This window comes from Suricata suricatta, chromosome 14, assembly GCF_006229205.1.
Source record: "Suricata suricatta isolate VVHF042 chromosome 14, meerkat_22Aug2017_6uvM2_HiC, whole genome shotgun sequence".
Lineage (NCBI taxonomy): Eukaryota > Metazoa > Chordata > Mammalia > Carnivora > Herpestidae > Suricata > Suricata suricatta.
In genome coordinates this window covers 37,884,988-37,907,939 of record NC_043713.1, presented here as the reverse complement: position 1 = coordinate 37,907,939, position 22,952 = coordinate 37,884,988, and the positions used below count along the sequence as shown (strand labels likewise).

The window sequence follows — 22,952 nt, the reverse complement described above, 5'->3', positions numbered from 1 at the left end:
TTTTGTAACCATAACCCTCATAGCTTTTTAACATAGTACTATGTTTTAATAGAGTCATTGCTACCCAATAATAGACTTTTTTATACAATCACTTCATTTGTGAAGTTCATGTTGAATCACACTGTAGATGACTTGATTTTGTCCTCCATAATTCCCCCCCCACATCCCCATTTAGACTGACTCTTTGAAAGCCTGTTTTTATTCTCTGAGCTTTTAGAATTATTCCTCTCTAATTTCTTGGAGACAATGAAGAACTCTTTCATTTTGAACTCTTTTTGTATTTCTTTGAGCAGCTCCTCTTGTAACTAAAGACCCCGGTCTGCTTCTTGCATGTGCTCCTTCCCTCTGTGTTAGCGTTATATCTGTGTCTCTGTGCATTTTATGCACAAATCCTCTGTGGATTCCCTTCTTGGAGATAGGAGTCTTTAAATCAACAGACTACCCATTGATCAACCAGTGCTCTGTAGAGTCTGCAGCCTTTTCTCAGATTGGTGGTCTTTGAATTCCCTTTGGTCAAAATAATAGAGAATTTGCCTGACCCTCATAGGACGTAGTCTCCATGATTTTTATCCCGAGGCCAGCCTAGTGTCTCATGTATGTCTTAGACTCTCATTGTGGTACTCTGGCAGCTGATGCTTCTCATCCCTCCTTCTCCAGACCACAGCTACTTCATACCCTCTAGTGTCCAGGAATTAGACACTAAAATGACATCTTTTCTTTCTCTGAATGCTGTAGGGAGATGAGGTACCAGCTCTTTAATGAGATAAGACAAACAGATATAATTGGATTGTTCTTAAGCCAATTAAGAGTAAGTGTGTAAGGATAATTAAAATGGGATTAAACATCCTATACGGCTACACATTTAGCAGTAAGATTATCTGCTCTTTGTTCCAAAACTATAGAACATATTCATGCTTAGTTGGACATCTTTGAAATAGATCTTCTTTGGGGCTTGTCATAAAAGATTATGTACTTCTCTGAATCTTCTTTTATCAATGATGTTCTTAAAGATTTTGAATCATACTAAATAGTAACAAACCCAAAGGTCCTGCGTCTCACATTGCTTATAACATGGTTCAAAGTTTTCCCTAAACCTCCTCCCAGTCAGAATCACTCTTGATAATGACCTCAGTTCTTCATAGGAGAATATTTAGGCCATAAATAAGAATTAAGAATACTTCTTTTTTATATTTCTCACACTTTTTGTCTCTAGGTTTTGCCTTTGCCTCCATTGCTGAGAAGAGAAACTTCTTCCTAATTCTTCTTTCCTTGTGGTCTTTTTTTTTTAATTGTGAAGACTAAACAGAAAAATACAGATACAGTACTAATAAAGCAGACACCTGTATACCTGTCTCCTGACTAAATAAATGTCAGATTTGCTTTAGATTTTTTTTAATAATACAATTTTTGTAATTTTTGTGTGTCTTTGTAAGTTGGGTTGGCTGATAATATTTTTTTTCTCTCATACTGGTCTTGTTCTTATTTTTTAAGTCTATTATTTTGAGAGAGAGAAAGAAAGTAGGAGAGAGGCAGAGAGAGGGAGAAAGAGAACCCCAAGCAGATTCTGCAGTATCATCATGGAGCCTGACACATGGCTCAGACTCACAAGTCATAGTATTATATTGCGCCACTTAACATGTATTTTTCATTATATCTGCCTTGTATACTGTACCTAGAGTTATGTTCCTACCTTTCATTCCTCTTTATTGAGTAATCTCTCACCAGAAGTATATCTATTTTATTAGTCTAATACAAAAACCAAAATAAAACAAAAAAAACCTTTTTTGATTGTTCTGGTCTTTCATGAATGTATACTCATATTTTTGTAATCCTTTTTTTCCCCCAAGTTTTTGTGTAATTCATTTATTAACTTCTTGATTTGTACACTTTGAATTTTCAATTTTTTTTCCATTCTGTAATAGATAAAATTTAGCTTTAAAACTGAGCTGCATTTCACAAATTTTGGCATTGTCCTTTAGAATCCAAATACTTTATAATTTCCATTGAATTGTTTTTCTCTTACTTAGAAAATACTTAAGAGTATGCTTTTGAATGTCCAAATCTGTAATGGGTATGGGAGGATTGGAAAGCTGCTGCGTTTGTGTTATTCCTACCTAATTAGATGAGGTTTTATATTGTCCATCAGTATTTGTAGAGACTCACAGGCCAGGTTTGTTTGTCTTGCTGCTCTTTGAGTGCTGGCAAAACATGTCTTTCTCTGCCAGCTCAGTGCGGTGACCTGTGTTAAATCCGTTGGTTCAGCATTGATTATTGAGTTGTTAAAGTTCTCTGTATTAAGACAACTTTTTTGTCTGATGTCTCCGTGTCTGGCGGAAGATGTTAAGACTGCTCGCTAACATTGTGTGATGGCACTTTCTCTTTTTAGTTCTCTCAGTTTTAATTTTTGAATGATATGCTGCTTAACTGGATGCAGATTTAGAGTCATTTTATCTTCCCAGTGAATTCTTCCTTTTATACTTAAGGAATGATCTTTCTCATCCCCAATAAGGTTTACTGTCTTCGTGTATCTTGTCTGATGTTAATATTGTTATATGACTGATTTTGTTGTTGTTTTGAGTATCTGGCTATTATGTCTTTATTTAATTTTCATCCATTCCTTATGATTATTAAGTATATTTTTTGTAAGCAGCACATAGGTGGATTACATTGCTTTGTAAATCAAGTATGAAAATCCATTTATATTATTTTGATTTTGTTGGACTTAATTTTTTAAATTTTTTTCTTCTTTTATAGCTTCCATTTGATGCATTAAGATTTCCTTCCATGCACTTATTTGCAAGTTATAATTCTTTTTCATTGCCTCTAGTGGTTACCTGTAGAGGGGTGTGTGTGTGTGTGTGTGTGTGTGTGTTTAAGATTTATTTACTTTTGAGAGAGAACAGGCGAGCATGAAAGGGGAAGCAGAGAGGGAGGGAGACACAGAAGCTGAAGTAGGCTCTAGGCTCCAAGCTATCAGCACAGAGACTGACGGGGGGCTCATATTTGTGAACCAGGACATCATGACGTGAGCTGAAATCAGACGCCTAACTGACTGAGCCACCAGGCTTTCGTCTTCTCCTTCTTAAATAATGCCAGGGTTTGATAGCATTCTTATTTCAGTTACTTCTTCACATCTAACATGCAGTTGTTTTCCATTTTATTTCCTTTTTAGTTAACTTATTTATTTCCTTTATTTAACTCTTATTAGTTATTAGCATTATTTTTCATCATTAATATTTGCTTGGAGTTGCTCTGATCTGTTAGTCTTTTAGTTTGCCATTGCTTCTGCAACCCATTCATTCCTTCTTTGATTTAATTTCTACATTTGTTGAGAATATCCACTACTGATTATTTTAGTGAAATTCTCTGAAGGGTAGAGTTTCCATTTTGGATACTAAAAAAGGTTCTTTTATCATTGCCATCACTGCCAATTTAAGAGACGTTATTTTTAGTGAAATTCTAGATTGACACACATTCTCTTGGCCCTTTGAAGATATTCCACTGCCATCTGTTATTTATTGATAAGATTTCTGTGTTCTTATTTTCATCTCTTTAGATATAACTTATTTTTGTTAAAATTGTTTTATGATACCCTTTTTATTGTTGATGTTTTACAGTGTCAACATGTCAGCCGAAAGTGGATTTGTCCTTCTTGGAGATTTGATGTATTACTTTACCTGTGAACTCTTACCATTTTTTTCAGTTCTAAAAATTTTAGCCATTAACTCTTCAGATATTGCCAGTCTTCTGGGCACTGTTCTGATGCTCTTTTAGATGTTCATTCTGTTTATGCCATTCACCGTATTTCTTTACTCTACTGTTTTTTGACTCATCATTTTTTTATGCTCCATTCTAGATATTTTCATTAACTCTCTATTTCAATTATTTGGTAATTCTTTCCTCTCCTGTGTCCATTACATTTTTTAATTTAAGAACTAAATTTTTATTTCTAGATGTTCTGTCTAATTCTGTTTCAAAGTTGCCTATTCTTTTATCATGTTTTCCTGTTTATTAATAATGAATTTATTCTGTCTTTTGTCTCTAATTATTTAAAACAAGAGTTGACGGGTTTTTTTCTGTTAAGGGCTAGAGACTAAATACAGGTCATGCTATTTCTGGCACAACTCTTCAATTCTGCATTGTAGTGCAAAGGCAGACCTCGAGAGAACTAAACAATTGGGCATTTACTGTGTTCCAGTAAAACTTTATTTACCAGAACAAAAATTGGTCTGGCTATAGCTCATGGGCCATAATTTGCTGACCCTTGATTTAAAACATACTCTAATAAAACAACTCACATTCAAGGTGTTCTTTTTAACTCACGTAACTGAAAGTGGCAATTCTTCTATTTGATGCATCAACTGACTATTCCTTATAGTGGATTATTTTCTTGTATGTCGTAATTTTGAGTTGCGAACTCTACACACAGCCTTCTGTTGGAAGTCAGTGTACCCTGAGTTGTAAAATTATCCTTCAAAGTGTACTGGTATTTTAGACTCGAAGCTAGTATTTTTTATAAACGTTAGATTTTTAAATTATTACTGTCCAACTACGCTGAATAGGAATCTTTTGAAATAATCCAGTGCTTCGTGCTCCACTTGATACATGGGGAATCACACAGCCAGCAGCTGGCTATCAATATCTCTGCTAAAAATGATAGAACTGTTCTTATTATTAATCCTAGGTCTTATAGAATCTATAAAAATTGTACTTGTTACCAGTTATGCTCCCAGAGTATTTTACAATTCTGATTAACTGGAAGATCATAATTAAAATACTTCCTTATCTAGACCTGGTGCTACTTTGAGTAACATCTATAAAAAACATGTAGATGGTATTGAGTGAGGTATACATTATGAAAATAAAAGACAACTAAGATAAGACAAACACAAAGAAACTTTGGAGAAGTTTCTGAAATGTCACTTTTAAAAATGACAGAATTAAACATATTCTTGAATATGTTTGATATGTACATGTGCATGTCTTTCCCAATCTACAGGGAATTAATGCTCTTGCTTGTTTATCACAGGACACTTGAAATGGACCAAAGCTGAGGACATTGACATAGAAACACCAGGATCTATTCTTGTCAACACTAACTTGAGGGCATTAATAAATAAACATACGTTTGCTTCCTTACCTCAGCATTTTCAACAATACCTCCTGCTTTTGCTCCCAGAAGTGGATAGGCAGGTAAGTAGGAGTTTTAGACGTTTGATATTAGTCACTGGTTATATTATTGTGAAATGGCAGTTCTGTAATCAAAGATGACTGATACATAGGTGGACCATTTTATAAAAATATAGTGTATTTATAATATATATATTCATTGCTAGCATTGATGTGTTTAATTTGCCAAAATAGAAACATTTTTATTATCAGTAGAGAGCCAATTCAAATTTTAAAATATAGCACATTGCTGTAGAGTGAAAACAACAGACCTTTCCACATTGGAAGAGGAAAACAAAGAAATCAAACATTCCATTATCAAATAAATCTTTGAAGTAGCTGCTCCTTTGCCTGGAGGGAATATTGAAGTGCAGCAATAAAAAGACGGGGTTTCTAAGAAATTATGTAAATGTTTTTATTCTCAACTCTTTCCAAAAAGCATTTAAAATTTATGTTTGCAGTTGCCTTCTGAGAGTCTATCATCACGAATATGATTGCCTATAAATAATCACCTTTTATCTTTTTTTTAGTATAACTAGAAGTGCTTTAAGTTTATTTTTGTATTTTGAAAAGCTTCTAAAATAAGGAAATACAAATATAGACTCATAATACCAGGCATCAATCATCTAAAGCTGTTTCCTTAGAGAAGAAAAGGAAAAAAAATTCATCACATAAACTTTTATTAAATTTCACAAAAGTTATTAAATGGCAACTAGGAAAAATTTCCTTGTGACACTGTGTATAGTTTCCTGTTGATGGACATGATGTGTGTGTGTGTGTGTGTGTGTGTGTGTGTGCGCACGCGCTTATGTATTTGCATCGCAAAATGAGAGGAACATCCATATATTGAAATGGGCGAGATTGATTCAATATTTCCTTATTACTTTGAATAAATTTTCTCAGCTTTTTATTTGATTCTATTTTCTACTAACTTAGCTGCCGCCTTTCATATATGTTTAAAATGTGATGAGCTGCAGTTTTCTACCACTCAAATGTATCTCTTTGGTTGAGATTATTGTTCAGATTTAGGAAAAGATTATTTTGATTTTGGGTACGTTTCTGTTTGGGAGTTTGCTTTCATTCTATCGAAATTTGTTTAATATTTACTATGAATACGGTATGTTTTAGGTGCTTGGGAGTAATGAAAATATAGTAAGTGCCTGTCAAGTATTTACTGATGATTAAATATGCTTTGGTTGGATACATAGGCTAGATTTGTGAGTAATCAAAATATGAGGTAGAAGTTGGTGTGCTTTGAGGAGAAAGCACAAAGTATATTGAGCTTTCCTATGTGGAAGGGTAAAATCTGAGACAAATTTAATGTTCTTGAATTAGGGCTTGAGATGTAGGCAGAATTTGAGTAAGATAGATGGAAATGTACCCAGTGAAAGGTTCAAAGATACAAAATCAAAAGCTAATTTTGTGGGAGTCTAGATTGTAGGAAGAACAGTGCAAAAGAATCTGGACAGACAAATTGGAAGTCAGTTGTGGAAGATTCCTTGAGTATGAGGCTAAGGAATCTGAGCAGTGTTCTCTCTGTGTTTGCAAAGCCATTGAGGGCTTTTGAGCACAGCTATAATATAGTGAGATTGTTGCTTTTAAAGAAAATTATTGTGGTAGTATTGAAAGGGAACGTAGAGCTGGGAAGGATAAAAGTGGAAAGAGTTGTTAGGAAGCAATTTTAGTTGTTCCAAAAAGGCAAAATGAGGGCTTGAATTTGGAGAATAACATTGAAATTAAAGAGGAAGATAATGTGATCATCACCATCACCACCATTATCCAGTGGTAGCAATTTTACATTTTGTCAAATAACACTTGATAAAATAGAGAGCGGCAGCTTCCATATTTGTGTGCCTGAGAACTGAGCTCAGGAGTTAAGGAAAACTTTACTTGGGGAGGTGGGAGAGCCTGATCTCTTAACTCCTGAACCATTTCCTCTGCCTCAAGGTGCATGTGGTTTATCTTGTTTACAATTCTATCCCCAGCTCCTAGAATAAGATTTAACACATACAAGATACTCAGTAAATCTTTTGGAATGAAGAAATGACGAATTGTCCTCAATTGAGCCAAATATTCTCGTAACCCAGAAGGCCATTCTAAGCCCAGTATTTTATTCAGCTTGATTCAGCTTTATTAAACAGTTGCTGTTCCTCATTTTTTCTAGTCACTGTAAGAAGTGTAAATGAATAAGTCACAATGCCTGTCCTCATGTCACATTTAGTCCACTGGCAGATTATTCAAGCAGCATTCACCAAGCATTTATTGTGTACTATATACGCTTTGCTAAATACAGAGGATATAAGAAGAAATCTTGTGGAGAAGTAACAGCTAACTTCCAGCTGAAATACAGTTCACTTAGCTCATTACTAGGTAAGAAGTCTAATAACTGGGTAAACCTGGACAAGATGATGTAGCAGAGCAACATGCACGTCAGAACAGTAGTGTGAGGAAAGTCTTCTGAAGGCAAAGAGGATGAAGAAATTTAATCTGAAACTAGTATTGGGGAAGATATTACGGTAGAAAGGACATTTAAGTTGAGTCTTGAAAAACGAATAGGTGTTTTGTAATTAGAGCTGAGGGTGAATTTTATAGAGGAGCAGCATGTCTTTTGTAAAGATTTGCTGTATTTGTGTTCCAGAAGATACCGTAGTTCCATGTGACTGGACCGTGCAGTGGGGGGAAAATGGTAAGATGGTCTTCTGAGGGGGAGTATGGTTTACAGCCTTGAAGATGTGGTTGCATATGAAGTTCTTTGAGCTTTTTCTGAAAACTGGGTACCATCAGAGATTTTTTCAAATGAGAAATGGGATGCGTAGAATAATTTAAGCAAATTTTTCTGTGCCTGGATACAGGGGAGATAAAAGGGGAAAATAAAATGCAGTCCTTATTTTCTCCCAGGAGCTAGTAGCCCTGTAAATGATGAATTGGACAGGCAGAAAGATAAGACAAGAGAGACTGGATAAGAAACAATTGCAGTAGTTGAGATATGAGATAAGGGTCTGACTTTGGGCTTTGGCCTTGGAAATGAAAAGAAAGGACTGCATTCCAGACATAGTTGCAACCTAAAAAGTAGGAATATATGACAGATTGCCCGAGGGATAGGGCTGTAAACGGTCTAGAAGGCAACTGGAGATTTTATCTAGGGTGACTTGGGTGGACAGAAGGCTCTGTGGGCCCAACCATTTGCTACCGAGAAATTTAGAGCTCTCTCTCTCTGTGTGCCTTGCTGGAGGTGAGCTGAACCCTCTCTTCTATCAGAAAGGGGCAGGCGACCTGACGCAGCAAGCTCCCAAAACTGCTGCTGTTTCATGACAGTTTAGAGATATCCAGATGGGAATGAACCCCACCATTTTCTGGACCAGAATAAGTAGGAAAGGAATAGAGATGTGAATCTGATTACATAGATTTATTTGAACCCAGTATAAAGTACTCTAATTCCATGAAATACCTCACAGTTTTGCTTGTACGAAAGCTTGTCTACATATTTTTACAGAATTTGAAAGCCCCGGGTTTCTTGTTTCCTTCTTTTGACTTCCCAGATTTCTGCCAGATTTCTACCAGATTTCCTCCCTGAAGTAGCCTCTACCAGCCTCTGACTCTGTGCTCTAGAGAGCTGGAGATCATTCAGTTATTACATCTGCAAAATAAAGAAGCTTGGTTTCCCATCCATCTTGCTTGCCAGTGCCAACTGTCATTATGCCAATGTCTCTGGTATTTTTTTCCATATTTTTCCTTTTTTTTGTTTTACAGAGGCCTGCTTGTCCTAGAATGTGTGTGTCGTGTGTGTGTGTGTGTGTGTGTGTGTGTGTGTGTGTGTAATATATATAATGTATGTAAATTGCACATGTATATTTTTTAGCTTCTAGTTGTTTTATACCATTTTCACACTTAGTTTTATATTTAAGTTTACTCTCCTTCACACATTATACTGCATGTGACAGAAAATCAAACTCAAACTGACTTAAATATAAAGGGGTTTATTGGCTGAGGGTTTTAGAGGATAGAAGTTAGAATGGGTTTCTGGTTGTTGATCTGGGATCCAGTTTTTGTCCAGAACCCATTTAATTAACAATGAATTAATTTTAAAAATAGTCTTTTTTTGTTGTTGGTACTATTCTGATCCCTTTGTGGTAGGACGGCTACCTGAATCAAAAAATGGGTACTTGCTTCTTGGTTCACATTCATGGAGAAGATACTTCTGTCCCAGTTTTCCAAAGAAAAGACCTAAGATTCACTGTAATGATCTGCTTAGATCCCATGAACGCTTCTTGAACAATGCCCCTAGCTAAGGAAGTGGAATATGCAAATTAGTTTAAAGCAGCTAGACCTATTCTTGAGCCTCATGTGCTGTCTTTTTCTATCTCCTCCAGTAAAATGGTGTACTGTGATAGAGGTTAAGGATACGTTAGAAACCTAGTTTTCAGGAAGTTCTGTTAGAGGGTATGCCGTGGGGGTGGGCGAGGTAGTCCATAACAGTGCCCAGTGTAGTGGGAAAGGGATTGTGTTTGGTTTTAACATGTTGGATTGAGATGCTTCTACTATGAGAAATGTTGGAAAGTAATTATGTATTCAAGTTTTAAAACTGAAGAAGATGGAGTTAGTTTATAGAACATCTTCATAGATTATGGTGTCAACTATGGAATTCAGTAAGACTGTGAGATACAGTCTTATATAAAAGACTTGTGTTCCTGAGAATGTAGATAAGAAAGAGTACAGGAAAGAGCCGAGGAAAAGAAAACAGCAAATACTTAAGAGATGATCACATGCAGGTTGCATACAGGCAACGGCGTCAAATGGACATGAGGAGGTCACTGGGGAGTGACTGGGAAATCTTCCGTTTGTCCATCTAGAGCCACCTTTCAGTCTTCTTCACTCTGCTTTGCTCCAGGAGGCTAAACCATGTATAAACTACTGTATCAGGAGGACCTATGCCTTCTGTATTTTTTTTTTAATTTTTTTTAAACGTTTTTTTATTTAATTTATTTTTGATACAGAGAGAGACAGAGCATGAGAGAGGGAGGGGCAGAGAGAGAAGGAGACACAGAACCGGAAGCAGACTCCAGGCTCTGAGCTAGCTGTCAGCACAGAGCCTGATGTGGGGCTCGAACCCACAAACGTGAGATCTGACCTGAGCCGAAGTCGGAGGCTTAACCGACTGAGCCACCCAGGCGCCCCTGCCTTCTGTATGTTTAAAAAATTTTTAAATAATCATAAACTTTTAGAAAATGTGAAGATACATTAGAGAGTTAGTTTGCAGTCTGATGATCCACGCAGGATCTCCTTCCTTCAGTATTTTGAAATGGTAAGGTTACATTTTCTACAAACAGGGACATTCTCTTACGTAAGCATAATCCAAGCAATCAAGATCAGGAAATTAGCAGTGATCGTTATTACCATGTGATTGATTCTTAAGCTCTATCCAAATTTAGCAAGTTGTCCCAATAATGTCACTTTTAGCAGCAAGATCCAGTACAGAATCTGTCATTGCATTTCGTTGTCATGTTTCTTTAGTCTCTTTCATTCTAGAATATTATTCAGCCTTCCTTTGACTTTCATGATTTTGACACTTTTGGAGATTATAAGCCAATTTGAGTTTGTGTGCTGTTTCCTTATGATTAGATTCAGAATACCTCTGGGAGGAATAGGATAAATGATGAGGTATTCTTCTCTTTGCGTCTCTTAGTTGGCACATATTTTTGATTTGTCCCAATAATGGTGATGTTCACTTGATTGTTTGTTTAAAATTCAACTGCCAATCTTCCCCAGTAAAAAGTTACTTTGTCTTTCTTTGTAATTAAATAGTACTTGGTAAATTTAAATTATATAACTGTCCTTTCTCCTCAGACCCTCAGTTCATTCACTTATTTACATATGTATGAATTCAGTGTTTTGTAGTTTTTCAGTCAATTACTGTGCTCCAGTTGTCCCACACCTGGTCACTGGGAGCGTGTTCAAGCTGACTCCTGTGTCTTCCGACGTGTCTCCGTTCCCTCTGAGCACTTCATTACTTTAAGCACATCACATTGTTCCAGTCTTGTACTTTTCTTGCCCAGACGCTGGAATAACTCTTTCTTCCAGAAGCCCTGGTTCCCTTTAGTGGACGAGCGTATTTAGGAGTGAGGATCTCACAGCACGTCTACTCTTTGTGCACATGTGTGTGCACGTGTGTGTGTGTGTGTGTGTGTGTGAGTATCTCCTTACGTCTGTGTCTTGGGGACAAGGAACATACAGAAATATCCAGAAGAAAGAGCATGAGTCCTTTGGAATATATAAACATAACACAATTTATATTGACACTTATTTCTACATGTATGTCTACATCTTGTAAACCATGAGTTTATACTAAGACCTCCAGTCCTAGTCTAATACCCCATGGTTTATTCTAGTCTTCTCCCTTTCTGTAGCTGACACAGTGAGAAACCCAGTTTTTATTACCCTTAATATATCTAAATATTTGATTAATCCCTTTATAGGTAGTAGTCACGCTTCCGTACTGCCCCGTGGTGTAGGTCTCCTTCACTATACTCAGACTCCGTGACAGGCCGTCTCTCTACCCATCCAGCTCGGGCACTTTCCCCTCCCTGCTTGATCCGTGACGCCGCATATTGGGCCCCTCCTCTGTGCAGGGGTTCCTCACTGTGCGGTGCCTCTGCGCTGCTCTCCAGGCTTCCCTCCCTGGACACCTGCCTCACCACATGGGCTCTGGGATCCCACTCTGGAGCATCAAGGGTCCCTCTGCTCCTTTTCTGGCACAGGAACCTATATTGTTTCAAGCTTCAGGCATGAGTGACTTGTAAGGGGGGAAGAGAAGGCCCCAAGGACTCTAATTTGGTTCAGCTATTAGGGAGCCTCAACAGGGGTTTGGGCAAAGGAAGAAGAGTGAGATTGGGCCCCTTCTCTGTCTGGTCAGCACAGGCTGCAACCGTCAACCAGCTCCTGTCAAAAGGTCTTCTCCATACAACCCTGTCTCTGTCCGAGTTCTGATCAGCTCTTTCTCCCGTTACCTTTCAGGTCAAATACTACTCCCTGTTATTTATTAGCTTTAGTTTATTGCACTATCCTTGGTGGTTTGCAACCTGACCATATCTTTCTTTGTAAGTAGTCTTTTTAATCTACTCTCTTCAAATGATGCTAACTTGAATGAGTCATCTTTGCCTGCTGGGACTCCTCACTGACAGATTTTTTGAAGAAATAGAATATTACAGAGGTAGGCAAATTCTAGTGGTTTGGGGGGGAATAGAATATAGAGTTCATACATTCATTCATCCAACCAGTGTTTATTTAACACCTATTATGTGCCAGACAAGCACTGATAATACACACATTAATAAGCCACAGTTCCAACCCTGAGATAAGTGATGGTTCTAGAAGGGAGAGAGAGATGTAAAAGTCCGTGTGGTTACAGAACTGTGCCATGGTGGTAGTATATGTATTGCATTATGCCAACAGCAAGGAGGTAATTTTGTGTGTAGCATTTGGAGAATGCTTCAAAGAGAATGTGTCATCTAAAGGATATTTGGGCAGATGGAGGAAGTTTACGAGGAAAAAAGTGTGGTGGGCCTTCTGAATAAAGGAAACAGTGTGTGCCAGTGATGGTATTGATTACTGACAGTGTTGAGCCTCCTGCGGAAGTTATCAGTCATCCTTACTGTAATGCCCCAAAGAGTTCGTATTATTAACCCCACTTCATCGGTGTGAAAATAAGGATCAGGGAGAAAGAAAAGATGTATCCAACTTCTTCCAAGTAAAAACATGAGAACCAAATTTTGAACACGGATTTGTCTGACCCCACGTTCATGCTCTTTCTTCTACCTGGTGTTCCTTGCCCCGCACCCAGACACAGGCAGAGCGTATATGCTATCTATCAACATACAGTTTGAGATGGTAGAGGGTAGAGGGTGAGGAAGTTGAGGTTAGAGGGAAGGTTGGAACAAATGTTTAAGAAAGGCCTTCTGCATTAGTAAGCAGTGTGGGACATACCAAGGCTGTATGTTCAGAGCAAATCGTTACTAAGTGTGTATTTTAAAAATGACTCTATTGAAGGAGTGAAGCATGAAATAGACGAGAGGGATCCCCCACTTCGCACCTGACTGGCTTTAGCCCTTCTGTCTTCCTTCCTGACCTCGCACCCAACCATTCTGTTCCCAACCCCCCGGGCCTGCTACGAGCTCTGCTGGGAGTGCTTCACAGCATCTTCCGACAAGGCCGCTAATTCTTGTCCCCGCAGCCGGAGTCGTCTCCTCGCCGAGGCTCTGCTTGTGACCCTGTGTCTATCCTCCTCAGTGTTCTCTTATTTTCCTGTTTATTTCCCTCTGTAACGTAACTATAGTCAATAGTTACTTGCTTATGTCGTTAGTCATTTGTCTTTCCTCATGAGAATAAAAGCTCCATGACAGTGGCTTTGTGGCTTTCTTCTGTTTGCTGTGCCTGGCATGTAGTAAGTGTTCAGTAAATGTTTTTTGAGTGAATCCATGAAAGCAGGCTGGGAATCCACTTATAAGCTGGTATAACCTGTCTGATAAACAAGAACTTAGCCAATGCCGTTAAAGAATGAAAAAGAGGGGCACCTGGGTGGCTCAGTCAGCTAAGCCTCTGACTTCAGCTCAGGTCAGATCTCACATTCGTGGGTTCGAGCCCCGCGTCAGGCTCTGTGCTGACAGCCAGCTCAGAGCCTGGAACCTGCTTCTGGTTCTGTATCTCCTTCTCTCTCTGCCCCTCCCCCTTTCATGCTCTGTCTCTCTCTCTCTGTATCAAAAGTAAATAAAAAAAAACATTAAAAAAAAAAAGAATGAGAAAGAAAGGCCTAATTTGTGAGACATTTTATTAGTTTACTATTGTTACCATAACAAAATACCACAGACTGGGTGGTGCAAAAAACAAAATTTATTTTCTCACAGCCCTGGAGGCTGTACGTCCAAGATCAAGGTGGTGACATGGTTGGACTTTGCTGAGGCCTTAGCTTGCAGAAATGCTCCTTTTTGCTGTGTCCTCACATGGCCTTTTCTCTATGTGCCCACATCCCTGGTTTCCCTTCCTCTTTTTATAAAGACATTAGCCATATTGGATTAGGACCTTGCCCTATGACTTCATTTCTGCTTAATTTCATCTTTAAGGGCTTTGTCTCCAAGTACAGTCACATTGGCTTCAGCACAGGAATTGGGGGGTTGCGGGGGGGGGGGTGCACCAGACAATCCAACACAGACATTGTAGAAATAAAATCATCAGGACTTGGTAATCAAATTTGGATGAGAAGGAGGACTTGCATATATATTTTAGGCAGTAAGTATTTATTGTACATTTGAGAGTAGCAAAAGATTGTAATGTCTTAAAAGCCAGGGTAGACTTAAACATGTTTTTGTCCTAAAAATTGAGGCAGTTGATAGGAGAAATTGAAGATAGAAGAAAGTAGGTTTGATTTATTGGCCAAGTTTTAGAATAGATGGGATGGGATGGACTATATTGGGGAAGAGGCTGGTTTAAGGAAGAAAAAGAGGCTGATTTCTGAGATCAGAGACAAAAGAAGCAGGAAAAAAGGAGAGAAGGTGAAGACCACCATGGGAAGTAAGGGGTTTTCAGCGGGGTGGTGGTATATTTGCCTGCTCAGACACCGGAGGACTAGGGGTTTCAGGAGAGCTTTTGGCAAGCAGCCTGAGGCGTTGTGCTGTGGGTCCATCCTGGGGCAAAAGTGCTTCCTGAACAGCATTGAGACCCCATTTTACGTTAGATGACCGTGGGTGTCCAGGTGGTCTGCTGAGGATTTTCATTACAGCGATGCTGAATGTTGGTGCATTTAGCCAGGGGTTGGATTTTGCCAAGATTGGAGATTTTCAAAGGCTCACGTGGAGAGAGCTGAGAGATTTTAGAAGACACATGATACGCCTGTTGGAGTGGTTGATGATGGCGTCCCGGCTGTAGGGAGAGAAGCTAAGGCCCGAGGGGCTGGGGCGAGTGGAGATCTCAGGGAGAGGAAAGTAAGGCTTTAAAGGCGGAAAGCTGTATTGTTGAATGGAGTGGTATAGGACCTCAAAATAACACACTTCAGATATGACCAGGTTTTGGCAAACACATAGGCCCAAAGTTATTTTTTGGCCGTAGCATTTTGGTCAGAGATCAACTGCAGAGAAACCAAGAGGTAAGGGCACCATTCGTTAGCACTAGTAAACAGAATTGTAGCTCATTCTTCCTTCAGTTCCCATGTCGGAATATTACCTGAATAAATTCAGCACTTGTGTTTGTAGCCAGACATGCCTTTGTGCATAGTTCTCTGCAAAATATGCTTGGAGGATTTTTAGAATCTCCTTGATCATACGTAGCAGATCCCCCCTTTCTTTAAGAATTTGTACTTCATAAACTATTTCTACATAGAGCAATTCTGTGACCTTTGAAAAATATATAGCAGCTGGTAGAATACATGTCAACTAAAGCGGAGTCATATTTGGGTTTTTATTACACTTTCAAATTGAACATCACTGATGAATAGGTTGTTGTCATTTCTGTAATCTGTATCATTTTTAAGTGGTGTTCATCTTGGCATCCATTTGGTGGTGTTGGGGCTCTTAGGGCTGTCTCTCCAAATACTTACAAGACCATCCCCCAAAGGCTTCTCAATAAATTATGCCCATTTTTTTTCCAAATGGTAATTGCAACATTTCAATCCATCCTTACTAATCTCCCAATTTTGTTCTGCATTCATATCTACGTCTCTATGGTCTGTTAAATGACTAGCCACTGACGGATATGTACTGGGTAGGCTCTTTAAAATCCTATCTAGCTTTGTGCTCTTCAGGTTTTTGCACTCACTGGCAATAATGCACATAATTTTAACTGTGGAGAATGTCATTAAACTAAAATGGAACATTTACACAGTTCTTTTTGCAGACAATTTTGGACTAGGAAAATGAATGTGTATGTCAGACATTTTACAGCACATGAGAATGTGATTTATTGATTTCTGACGGCTCTGTTGGCATCAGTGTATATATTTAAAGAAGTCACGCAGCCTTTATAAATGCAAATGGGAAAGGGCTTTCCATCTTTTTCCTCCATGGAAACAGCTCATACATTTGCAATAACTCAGGCTCCTCTTAGAGATTGCTTTATGTACTGTATATATTGATTTAAAAATTATACCGTTATTTTATTCTACAAATAGCATTTATAATGAAATGTCAATTTACCTAACAGATTATAAAAATTCTAAGGGATTAAAGATATGAAAAAATACCAGTATCTTAAGCCTTTAGGTAAAAGTAAGTGTGTGCTTGAGATGTAATTATTTTAATGGAACTGACACTGGCTTTTTCACTGCTTCTGAAAGCATATCTTAAAGTGCTTAGGAAATCCAGTATTCTTTCTAGCCCAAGTCACTTACTGGTGATAGTAAATCATACATGGCCAAAGATACCCTTGCAGACCCTGCCTGAGATTTCCAGGCTCGCCATTTGAGATTTATGCTTATGGAGGGCAGTAATTCCATCTGGATATTATTCACTTCTTAGCTAACTGGGTAGTTAACATCAAATCCTGTTTATCAGTGTCGGCTTCAAAGTATGTCAAATAATGTACACACTGGATTGAAGTATACACGTACTAGTAATTGCATGTAATAGGCAGTTTGGCAAATGGAGTTTCTTTCAGTCCTGTGCATACGGAAGTTGAGGAACCCACGCTCACTTAACCTGGAGCGCATCCTACTATGTGCATTAAACCACTGTCTTCCTCCTCTAAGTAAGATACTGCGTGGCAGCCTCCTGGCCTGAGAGAGTATCTTTGGCCAAGTATGATCAGTTACCCCTGGCATACTGGATGATTATTTGATTCTGTAATTGAATCTTACAGAAGTAATTTTTGTTATGTCAACTTTAAAATCATACGTGTATGTGTAATCCTTAACTCAGTTTATATGGAATGAAGAGTAAACAACTTTAGCTTTGTATTATCGCACAAGTGAATAGAGTTTGAGAAAGGGAGTTGTTCAGATGGCAGACGACACATCAGCACCTGTCTTGTGAATAAGGGACATTCTAATGCCTGGGTCACCACAGACTGTGATGACAGTTGTCATATAGTGACTCACCCCTAAATTAGGCTCAAGGGTAGAAAGAAGAAAATGGATTTCACTCACCTTTAGAACTCCTAGTAGTTATTAAACCATATTCAAAAAATATAGTTGCCTGAGAAAACACGTTGGTGCCCTCTGTAAAACGTATTGAAGATCGTTGTAAAGAAATAAAGAATCAATTATAAGCAGGAAGGGAACAGTGTAGTAATGTTTGAACCGCTAGATCAAGGTGGCAGCATTATATAATTCTCTTGCCTGCTTCTAAATTCCCATTATAATGACGCTTTTTTCAGTTTCTTTCTTTATCAGTCCTAAAACCTAGGGGAAGAATGCCGTCCAGATGCCAGAATCTGGGAGTGATTTCTGCAGGAGGTAATGAGGGTGAGACTAGATTGGCCTGAGAGATTACTAAAATGAAACTGGCTGCCTGGAGAGGAACACTCTTGGCGGGTCTCACTAAAAGGGACTCTAGATTTCTCTTTGACACAACCAGCAATGAGTGGTCAGGCAAGAGGAGAGTGTAGAGCATTCCAGAGGTGACGGTCTCTATACTCGCACTTGCTTTCTGGGGATGTTTGCTAGCATTTAGTCTCTGAACAGCAGGGTACCACTGCAGATGATGTTTCCAGTCCGTCCTTGCTGGGGGGTTGCCGTGTGTTCTCTGTCCAGAAACTAGCTGTTTTGCTAGCTAAAGGGAAGCCTAGCTTCATTGATGTATATCCTTTTTTTTTTTTTTAACATTTATTTATTTTTAAGAGACAGATCATGAGCAGAGGAGGGGCAGAGAGAGAGAGGGTCACACACAATTAGAAGCAGGCTCCAGGCTCTGAGCTGTCAGCACAGAGCCCAACATGGGGCTTGAACCCACGAACCGTGAAATCATGACCTGAGCTGAAGTTGGACACTCAACCGACTGAGCCACCCAGGCGCCCCTTTGATGTATATCCTTAAATACATGGTTAAGATGTTCTTTATTAAAGAATCAATCCCTCCTCCTCACAAGTGCCAAACCTCTACTTGAGCAAGCATCAATCGGGCACACATGTCCTCTTCCCTGATCCCTTATCTGAGCCTGAAAGATTTGTACCAAGTCCAACAAAGTTTCTTATAGAAACCATCTCAACAGCTAATACTGATCTGACACCTGCTGACTGAGAGGTCAGGATGAAAAGATAGAGATCAGTAATGCAGCACAGGAAAGAGTCCACATTCAAAAAAAAAAAAAGAACCCCAGTATAACAATTCAGAGAACATGAATAGGTGTTATAAAAGTAAAAGTGATTTTGAAAAATCTGTTATTAAACTCAAGGAGATTTATGAGAATTCAGTAACTTAAATTTTTTTTAATGTTTTATTTAGTTTTAAGAGAGAGAGAGAGACAGCATGAGCAGGGAAGGGGCAGAGAGAGAGGGAGACACAGAATCTGAAGATAGGCTCCAGGCTCTGAGCTGTCAGCACAGAGCCCAATGTGGGGCTCGAACCCATGAACCGTGAGACCATGACCTGAGCCAAAGCCAGACACTTAACCAACTGAGCCACCCAGGCGCCCCGAGAATTCAGTAACTTTAGCAAGTATTAATTGAAGATTTATGGTGGGCCATGCAATCTGATAGCCATTTGGGCTATCACATTACATGAGATTGCTGTGTATCTGCCTTTATCAAACTTAGTGTCTAGCCTTGGAAGTAGTGCACATTCACGGAGCCCCCTGGGAATATAATTTTGTCGCCTCAACACAAAGTTTCTGAGGAGGCATCTGAGGGAGCGTCGTGCTGTTAAGTTACATGGAAACAGTTTGATGCTTTAAAACCTTAAGATACCTTTGGCGGAACCAGAATGGTGCTCAGTCTTTGGCAAATTCCTCTTATAGCTGAGACGTGCTTTTCCAGTCTGACAGGTGGGAATAGACACTGTGAGCGCTGGGCCCTGTCATCTCTCTTCATTTCAAGTAGTTCTTGCCTAGCCTCTGGTAGTTTGCTCAGTGGAAGAACTCCAGAATATTCTCTCTCTTGTGCTCTGGTTCACTTCCTGTGAATGATAGCTGCCATGGTCTCTTCTCTCAGCTTCAGTGCCCTGTTAGCCCCGCAGTTGGATGTGGTACCGTTTACTAATGTGGGTAAGGCTGGAAGAGCGTGTTTCCGGTTGTGGAGCATGCTGTGTCAGGTGCATGTGAGAAATCTATGGAAATTTCGAATAAGAAGTTGGCTGTATAAGGGTGAAGGTTAAACTAGAGTTCAAAGCTGGAGTTAAAAAAAATTGAGATCCACCAACATCTAGATGTTAGTTAAAACCGTGGATATAAGTGATACATACTGGAGAAAAGAATGAGAAGAGAGCCCAAGATTGAGGCTTATGATTTCCACATCTTAATGGCTGAAATAAAAGAGATGAAGCTGGCAAAGAAGACTGAAAAATAATAGCCAACAAAGTAAGGGACTGAAAACCAAGTGTGTATCATTTAAGTCAAGGGAGTGAATATTTAAGGAGGACGGTATGACTTATTAATACTTAAGTACTGAATACAGTGAGGATTGAAAGTTAACTACCCTATTTCATCAATGCAGTTCACTGGTAATTTCGACAGCAGCAATTTTGAGGCATGGTAGGGAAGATACACCAATTTAGAGGGGCTTCCAAAGAGAATGGAAGGAGAGAATTTGGGCAGAACACCCATCTTCCCCTTATATATAAAGTAAATAGAGAAATGACACAGTAGATCTTAGAATTACTTGTTAAATACATTGAGGCCAATGTGTTCTAAAAGATTGCTATCATATAGAAGGTCTTTTCATCCATAATACAGTTCTTCAGTTTAGTATATAAGAAAACTGTATTTTTCTTAGCTGTCGTACTCAATATTTGATAACTTTTAATCATTTTTCATTTTATGCTCTTGAGTTTCCCAGCTAATCATATCACTTACTAAGAATGGTGATTTTATCTCCTTTCTTTTTTTCTTTTTAAAGTAGAAAACAATTGCCTTTAATATATTGTAGCCAAATATATTGCTAAAATTGAATACGTCACTGCCAATGAATCATTTTAGCTATTAATATAGTGTGATAATGACTTTAAATTGTTACACTGACAATTGTCTATACATCAGTTGATATATGTGCTGTATTAGGCCATGCTTTAAATAAGCATCATGCACACACACAATTACAAAGTTAAGTAAAGAAGTCCATTTCTTGACTATATTAAATGTATCTATCAGTCTTTTACCTTATTTCTTGTCATTAGTTGAAGTTTTGAAGGTAGGCTATTTTTTTCTTTCTGAAGTCTAGATTTGTTTAATTACTTTATTTTTTTTATTTTTATATAGTTTATTACCAAGTTGGTTTCCATATAACACCCAGTGCTCTTACCTATAAGTGCCCCTCTCCATGACCATCACCTCTCTCCCCTTCCCCACTCCATCTTCAGCCCTGTTTGTGCTCAGCATTCAAATGTCTCTCATGATTATCTCCTTTCTAATTAGAATACTTTTTAGAGCCAATTTTATTTCTTTGATAGGTAAGGAGGCCAGTTTAGGGTTCAATGAGAATTGAGTTCAAGAAGCAAAGGAGAGAATATAGACATACGTCTTTTTAAAAAATTTGGTTATGAACTGGAATAATCATAAAGATAATGGAAACAGCATAATTTAAGCATAAAGGTGGGATTTTGTTTATTTGACTTATTTGTTCAGTTGAGAGAGGAGTTAGCATGTTTAGTGATCAAAGGAATAGAGGTTCCTTTGAGAGGGAACAGTTAAATAATCAAGATGAAAATGGAAGTTGGATACTTACTATAACGATCCCTTAAAAGGCAGGGGCGGAGATGGTACTGATCAAAGCACCAGTGGAGAGATTTCCCTTAGAAAGGATGCAGTGCACCATTTCCGGGAAAACTGGAAGAGAAGAAGAAAGCAGGCGAAGAAGATGGGTGTTTCCTGCATGATCAGTATGGGTTCTTTCTCCCCCTACAAAAGTAGAAACCAAACACATGGACAGGTAGTGATAGGAAGGATGAGGACGGAGAGGAAGGTAAAAAGCTTGAGAATAAATAGAGTTTGGAAAAGTCATTGAAGAATGAGAACGTGAGTTCTCTGAAAAAGCACAGGTGGCTAGCTGGAGAGTGATACGTGACCCAGCGGTGAAGACTTAATTATCAAACCTGTTTTCTTGAAAGAGTGAATTTTAATCGCAAGTAGGTGTAGAATGGTAAGGTCCACCATGGATCGGACCTTTGTCATATGTGTGTATCCAAATGATAACAAGAGTCTTAGCGCAACAGATCAGAAAATCTTAATTGGAAAAGGAAGGGAATGATGCAAGAAGAGGAAAAATAGACCAAGTGGAAGCCTTTAAAGGGATGAGTGGACAGCAGGTGATGAGTCAAGAATGTTCAGAGTGGGGCTGTGTGAACAGGCAGCCACAAGGAAGGAGACAGGTCAGCATAACATGCATATGATTAAATGCTATATGGACAGAGCAGTTTGGAAGATTTTCCCATTTTCCTCACAAACGTCTAGTCTTTTTAAATTTTTTTTAGTTATTAGTAGCTCTGCAAAAACATTTAAATTTTCATTTATGATTATTGAACCTGGTGTCTAACTTAAGAGTATATTCTCTGCATTAATATGAAAAGAATGGATACTCTCCAAAGTATTTTAATCTTTTTTTATTTTTATTTTGAAAATTTTCCCTTTGGATTTTTAGAATTGTGACTTTACAATTGTGTTTTTCTTTCTCAATATTGTTTTCTCTATTCTGAGACACTAAATTTCCATGTGAATTTTAGGATCAGCTTGACATTTTCTGTAAAGAAACTAGAATTTCAATAGGAATTGTCTTAAATCGGTAGATCATTTTGCAGAGTATTGGAATCATAATATGAAGTCTTTTGATCTATCAACATAGGATCTTTCCATTTACTTAGATCTTTAATTTCTTTCAACTCTTTGTGTTACATTATAAAGAGTAAGTTTTATATTTCTTTTGTTCAGTTTATCCCTTCCTGTTTTATTCTTTTTAATGTTATTGAGAATGTTTTTTTCCCCCTTCAGTTTTGGATTTATGAGAAGTCAGCTGATAATGTTGTTGTAGTCCTTTTGGACATAAGTCCTTTTTCTCCTGCTGCTTTCAAAATTTTCTCTTTGACTTTCAGCAGTGTTTATTATGAAGTGTCTGGATGTGAATCCTACTTTTTAAGTATGTCAAGTGTCTGCTACTTATAGATTAATGCTTTTCATTAAATTTCGAGAGTTTTAACCATCATTTCTTTGAATATTTTTCTGCTCCCTTTTCTCCTTTGCTTCTCTTTATGTTACATCTGTTGCTCTGGGGTTTTTTTTCTTTAATTATTTTTTCACTCTGTACTTTAGAAGACATAATCTCTATTGCTCTGTCTTCAAGTTTGCTGATTCTTCTGCCTATTCAAATTTCCTGTTGAATCCCTTTAGTGAAATTTTCAGTTTAGTTACTTCACTTTTCAGTCCAGTGTTTTTCATTGATTCTGTTTCATACTTATTATCTCTTACTGATATTTTCCTATTTGATGAGACACTTTCATCATACCTTCCTCATTATATTTAAGCAAAGTTTCATTTAGTTATTTAAAGATATTTATCTTTAATATCTGAAGCTCTGAAGGCTTTCTTTGTTGTTAAATCCAGAGTCAGGGTCTCTCACCACAAATTTTCTTTATTTATTTTCCATGCTGGGGGTCACTCCTGTTT

The 22,952-nt window shown here is 38.1% G+C and overlaps 1 protein-coding gene across 1 annotated transcript in view; it reads left to right on the top strand.

Annotated features, from left to right (window-relative positions):
- The window catches only part of ASXL3 (ASXL transcriptional regulator 3), a 179,495-nt gene that overhangs the window by 111,532 nt on the left and 45,011 nt on the right, over window positions 1-22,952 (top strand). Inside the window, exon 14 of the mRNA XM_029921562.1 lies at window positions 5,030-5,193. Within this exon, the coding sequence (XP_029777422.1) occupies window positions 5,030-5,193 (164 nt within the window). The remainder of the gene's footprint in view (window positions 1-5,029; window positions 5,194-22,952) is intronic.